This window comes from Gekko japonicus, unplaced genomic scaffold (genome assembly GCF_001447785.1).
Source record: "Gekko japonicus isolate JY-2015 unplaced genomic scaffold, Gekko_japonicus_V1.1 scaffold4787, whole genome shotgun sequence".
Classification (NCBI taxonomy): domain Eukaryota; kingdom Metazoa; phylum Chordata; class Lepidosauria; order Squamata; family Gekkonidae; genus Gekko; species Gekko japonicus.
Genome location: NW_015162107.1, coordinates 2,183 through 8,462, shown reverse-complemented (window position 1 = coordinate 8,462; position 6,280 = coordinate 2,183). Strand labels below are relative to the sequence as shown.

Below are 6,280 nucleotides of genomic sequence, written 5' to 3'. Positions count from 1 at the left end.
TGGGGGGGGGGCTATGCACTTACCTGGCTGCTTCTTGCTCCGACTGAGGGCTGCTGGGAGCAGGGGGTAGGGCTTGTTGCATGTGCCCACCCCCTGGGCTCTTTACTGCCGGACCTCCACTCCTGTGCGCTCCTGCAGGAAATGACCCTTGGTTCTGGCACAGCTGTTCTTGAAAAAAAAGAGCAGTTTCTGTCAGAGCTCTCTCAGCCCCACCTACCCCACAGGGTGTCTGTTGTGGGGAGGGGAAGGGAAAGGAGTTTTTAAGCTGCCCTGAGACTCCTTTGGGTAGTGAAGGGCGGGGTATAAATCCAATCTCCTCTTCTTCTCCTCTTATGGCAAATACAGTATCTGTTTCAGAAAATGCTATAACGGGGTGTCAAACATGCGGCCCGGGGGCTAGTACTGGCCTGTTCAGGGCTCTTATCTGGCCTGTGAGCAACTGATAAGCGAGAGGGAAGGCAGGAGACTGACCAGGGGGAGCGGGCATGTGAACTCACACAGTGAGGTTTATGTGGTCGACGCTGTCAAGAAATGAAAATAGATCAAGATGAGTAGCCGTGTTAGGGAGGCCGGCGGGCGGGGCCTGCCGGCTCCGTTCAGCGGCCTTTAGTGGTTGGTTGGGGGGGGGAGCCGGCGGACGGAGCCTACCGGCTCCGTTCGCCGCTGGCCTGAATGCGCCCGGTTATGCCCTCAGAAGACGCTGGCTGCATGACTGGCTCCCTCCCCTCCCAGCCACGCAGCCAATGGCAGCCCAGGTTCGCTGAGGGAGCCAGTCATCGCAGCCAGTGTCTTCTGAGTGGCAATTTTTCCGCCCATACACTAACGGGGCGCATTTTAGAACTTTGGCACCCACTACTCAATTATAATAAGGGAGAGATATCTCCAGTACCTGGCATTTCATTTAATGGCAGACATGTCTTGGCCCAGCAAAGTAACTTTTATGTCAGAACTGGCCCTTGTAACAAACAGGTTTGACACCTCTGTGCTCTAGACTGTGCAATGCATTTAGAGGTCTCATTCCAGTAAAGTTGGAAGAAGTGCTAGCGTCAAGTCCAGTAGCATGTTAGAGACTAATGAGATTTTGGGTATCAGCTTTCAAGAGTCAAATCTCCCTTTGCCTGATGACAGAACCCGGTTGCTTCCCAGCTCACAGGCCGATTTTCCTGCCAAAACCTTCACCTCAATGACTCAGTTGTCCCCAAATAGCCTGTATTCCTTTTCTTTTTGACTTAAACGACCAAACAGTCCCACTCCGATGCAGATATTTGATTAGGTTTATGACCCAACAGAGGAACCTGAGGGAACTGCAGGGGCTGTCTTGTTTTTAAACTCTTTTTAAATGGCACTTGGGGCAGAGTAACTGTCAAGTCGGAATAAAGGTTTTATTTGACCAGCAGGGGAATATATATCCATATATATCGGTGAAATAAAGGGTTAGAAACTCTGAGGTAAAACTTTTTTCCTATGTATAGAGCGGAAATCTTAAAACATGCAAGAGAGTGTTGTTGTAGCTTCTCTTCGGAGGTTTCTGGTTCTATTCATGGAGAGGTACAGTTCTTAGTATACTTCAGCAATAACACAAGATCTTAATACTCTTCCCTGGAGAATAGCTGTATTCCCCGGAGAATAGAAGGGAGCTTTGACTACTGTTTGGTGTAGTGGTTAGGAGCGCGGACTCTAATCTGGGAGAACTGGGTTTGATTCCCCACCCCTCCACATGCAGCTGCTGGTGTGACCTTGGGTCAGTCACAGTTCTCTCAGAGCTTTTCTCTCACAAGCAGCTCTCAAGAGAGCTCTCTCAGCCCCACCTCCCTCACAGGGTGTCTGTTGTGAGGAGGGGAAGAGAAAGAAGATTGTAAGCCACTTTAAGACACCTTTGGGTAGTCAAGGGTGGGGTATAAATCCGATCTCCTCCTCCTCCTCCTCCTAATCCTTCTTCCTGGGAAATCTTGTTGGTCTCTAAGGTGCTGCTGGACTCGAACCCAGCTCTTCTACTGTAGACCAACATGGCTACCCTCCTGAAACTATCTTCATGAAACTGGAAGAAGGCCCCTTTGGCTGGAGGAAATCTCCAGACGTTGTCGAGTGGAATGGTAGGATGGAGCCTGGTGTTCCAATCCCGCTCTGTGTTTTCTCTCACTGCATATCTTTGTAGACACCCGTTTGGAGATCTTTGCTTTGTTGTACGCCACAGCCCACGTTCTCTCCAGCAGAGTGGAAACCAGAATTGGCTGAACAGTGCTGGGGAAACATCTCATGAGAATGCATTTTGAGTCAACTTTACTTATGATGTATCCTTCTCTCTTTCAGAGTTCGGAGAGATTTTGATGTGAGCACTTCAGCAATAACACAAGATCTTAATACTCTTCCCTGGAGAATAGCTGTATTCCCCGGAGAATAGAAGGGAGCTTTGACTACTGTTTGGTGTAGTGGTTAGGAGCGCGGACTCTAATCTGGGAGAACTGGGTTTGATTCCCCACCCCTCCACATGCAGCTGCTGGTGTGACCTTGGGTCAGTCACAGTTCTCTCAGAGCTTTTCTCTCACAAGCAGCTCTCAAGAGAGCTCTCTCAGCCCCACCTACCTCACGGGGTGTCTGTTGTGAGGAGGGGAAGGGAAAGAAGATTGTAAGCCACTCTGAGACTCCTTTGGGTAGTAAAGGGTGGGGTATAAATCCGATCTCCTCCTCCTCCTCCTCCTAATCCTTCTTCCTGGGAAATCTTGTTGGTCTCTAAGGTGCTGCTGGACTCGAACCCAGCTCTTCTACTGTAGACCAACATGGCTACCCTCCTGAAACTGTCTTCATGAAACTGGAAGAATGCCCCTTTGGCTGGAGGAAATCTCCAGACGTTCCCGAGTGGAATGGTAGAATGGAACCCGGTGTTCCAATCCCGCTCTTTTTTCTCTCTCACTGCATATCTTTGTAGACACCAGTTTGAAGATCTTTGCGCTTTGTTGTAAGCCACAGCCCACGTTCTCTCCAGCAGAGTGAAAACCAGAATTGGCTGAACAGTGCTGGGGAAACATCTCATGAGAATGCATTTTGAGTCAACTTTACTTATGATGTATCCTTCTCTCTTTCAGAGTTCGGAGAGATTTTGATGTGAGCACGAACCAGTTGATTGGTGCACATGGATACTGTACACAGGTAAACAGAGGAGAGGTCTGAGGACGTAGTCACAGACGTTTTTGAGCCTGTGGGCATCTTTGAGTATAGCCACAAAATGGCTGCTGCGGGAGGCGGAGCCAGCCACAAAATGGCTGCCGCAGCTTGCCTTCAGTCATATAGTGAAGGTCCCTGTACTGCGGCAGCAGCTGCTGCCAAAGCCACCTTTTATGAAATCTGCACAGTTCCAGTCAATCAAATTTCCAGTGGCCAATCAGAAGCCTTCCTGGGCAAAAGCCCCTTCTGGCCACACCCACTTTCTAAGAATACTTGATGGGCACCAGGAAGGGGGATGTACATACATCAAAGAGTGAAGTTATTAGCTGAATATGATGGGAAAATACAGGAGCTGTTCAAGGGCTAACTTTTTATATGTAGGGAGCTTTTTGCATGGAGAAGCACTTAAGATATGACCCTTCCCCTCTGTAGACTTCTCTTACGTTCTTATAGACAGCTTCAAGAGGAGACTGGATAATCATACCAAGCAGAGGTCTATCAGTGGTTATTAGCCACAAGGTATAGATGGAACAGGGGCCACGGTGGCTCAGAGGTTAGGACGCTGAGCTGCAGACCGGCAGTTCGAGACCTGAGTGCCTCATGACGGAGTGAGCTCCTGTCTCTGGCCCCAGCTCCTGCCAACCTAGCAGTTTCAAAGCAAGAAACTTCAAGTAGATTAATAGGTACCGCTTCGGTGGGAAGGTAACAGTGTTCCATGCACCTCGGCGTTTAGTCATGCCGGCCACATGATCACGGAGAAGTCTTCGGACAGCGCTGGCTCTTTGGCTTGGAAACGGAGATGAGCACCGTCCCCTAGAGTCGGATTCGACTGGCTTTCGAGCAAAGGAAACCTCCACCTTTACCTTTTATAGATGGAACACTCTGTCTGGGGCAGTGGTGCTCTGTCTCTTGGTGCTTGGGGGGCAACAATGGGAGGGCTTCTGGAGTTCTGGCTCTGCTGGTGGATCTCCCGATGGCATCAGGGCTTTGGCCACTGTGTGACACAGAGTGTTAGACTGGACGGGCCATTGGCCTGATCCAACATGGTTTCTCTTATGTCCTCAGTCTGCCATGGTACAGTCCAGGTTACGGTGCCACCCGCTCCTCCCAGTGCATGTGTACCCAACCAGGCGTAAGAGTCTGTTGGTTCCCTTCAATCCAGACACAGTTCTGGACGGGCACCCAGGTATTTAAAAGGCAGCATGAGTACCATCCCATGCTCCGTGGCCAGCTTGCCAGACGCCTTTTCTCCTCTCGAATCCAGGAGCTGGTAAACCTACTGCTGACGGGCAAAGCCGTGTCCAATGTTTTCAACGATGTCATCGAGCTGGACTCTGGAAATGGCAACACCACGGTTTTAAAAGGCGTCTCTGGCCGGAGCGAGGTTGGCTTGCTGTCCCTGTTTGAGCACTACGACGTCTGCCAGGTATGCACTCAAACCTCGGAAACATGCAGGAAAGGGCAACTAAAATGTTTAAGGGGATGGAACCCCTTCCCTATGAAGAAAGGTGAAAGAGGTTGGGGCTCTTTAGCTTGGGGAAACGATGATTGAGGGATGGCACGATCGAGGTTTACAGAATTATGCATGGGATAGAGCGGGTGAAGAAAGAACTGCTTTTCTCCCTTTCTCACAATATGAGAACTCCTGTGTACTCAAGGAAATTAATGAGCAGTAGGCTTAGAATATATCAGAGGAAGGACTTCCCCCCCCCAAAGGTTCATGAACACATGGAATTCACTGCCGCAGGAAGTGGTGGCAGCTACAATGGGGAGCTACAAATAAGGCCCCTTTCCTGCTCAGCACAGCAGAGCCCAGCACAATAGGGGGCGGGGCTTGCAATCGACAGCACTCCACAACAACTTACTCAGCCTCCAACAAACCCCAAAGCACAAACAGCCCCAAACAGACTTAAACAGAGCCACTCTCTATCAGCCTACAAAGAACCCAACTCTCTCTCAGCTCCCACACAGCAGCTAGGAAGGCAAAGGGAGGAAGAAAAATCCCCTACCTTCTATCAGCAACCCACCACGTGCTCTCCATTTCTTGCCTCAGCCCAGCTGACTCCATAAGGGCTGGAGATCTGCTTTTTTTTAACAGGAAAGCGAATGCCCGGGATGGATTTGTAGGGCTGCCAATTCCAGGACGGGAAACGTCTGGAGATTTGGGGGTGGACCCCGGGGAGTGTGGGGTTTAGGGAGGGGATTAACATGTGGGAGTTGCTACCAGAGGATGTTATGATAGCTGCAGGCATAGAGAGCTTTAAAAGGGGATTGGATAGATTCATGGAGGAGAGGTTGATCAGTGGCTATTAGCCACGGTGACAAAAGGGAACCTTCCTATTCAGAGGCAATAATCCTCTGAATCACTGTGCCAGGAGGCAACATCGGGGAAGGCCTCGGCCTCTGTGCCCTGGTGTTGTTCCTCCAGAGGAAGTGGTTGGCCATTGTGTGAGGCAGGATGCTGGACTAGATGGACCCTCACTGGTCTGATCCAGCGGGGCTCTTTTTATGTTCTTATCAGGGGAAGAGCTCGGCCTCTATGCCCTGTCGTTGGCCCTCCAGAGGAACAGGTTGGCCCCTGGGGGCAACAGGATACTGGAGTAGGTGGACCACTGGGTCTGATCCAGGAGAGCTAAAAATCCCCTACCTTCTATCAGCAACCCACCACGTGCTCTCCATTTCTTGCCTCAGCCCAGCTGACTCCATAAGGGCTGGAGATCTGCTTTTTTTTAACAGGAAAGCGAATGCCCGGGATGGATTTGTAGGGCTGCCAATTCCAGGACGGGAAACGTCTGGAGATTTGGGGGTGGACCCCGGGGAGTGTGGGGTTTAGGGAGGGGATTAACATGTGGGAGTTGCTACCAGAGGATGTTATGATAGCTGCAGGCATAGAGAGCTTTAAAAGGGGATTGGATAGATTCATGGAGGAGAGGTTGATCAGTGGCTATTAGCCACGGTGACAAAAGGGAACCTTCCTATTCAGAGGCAATAATCCTCTGAATCACTGTGCCAGGAGGCAACATCGGGGAAGGCCTCGGCCTCTGTGCCCTGGTGTTGTTCCTCCAGAGGAAGTGGTTGGCCATTGTGTGAGGCAGGATGCTGGACTAGATGGACCCTC

General features: G+C 50.7%; 1 protein-coding gene across 1 annotated transcript in view; it reads left to right on the top strand.

Annotated features, from left to right (window-relative positions):
• FAM188B (family with sequence similarity 188 member B) overlaps nt 1-4,588 on the top strand; it is a gene marked incomplete at both ends in the record, with an annotated part of 66,510 nt that extends 61,922 nt beyond the window's left edge. The window contains 2 exons of the mRNA XM_015405661.1: nt 3,084-3,147; nt 4,427-4,588. Of these exons, the coding sequence (XP_015261147.1) occupies nt 3,084-3,147; nt 4,427-4,588 (226 nt within the window). The remainder of the gene's footprint in view (nt 1-3,083; nt 3,148-4,426) is intronic.
• Between the last annotated feature and the right edge of the window lie 1,692 nt (nt 4,589-6,280).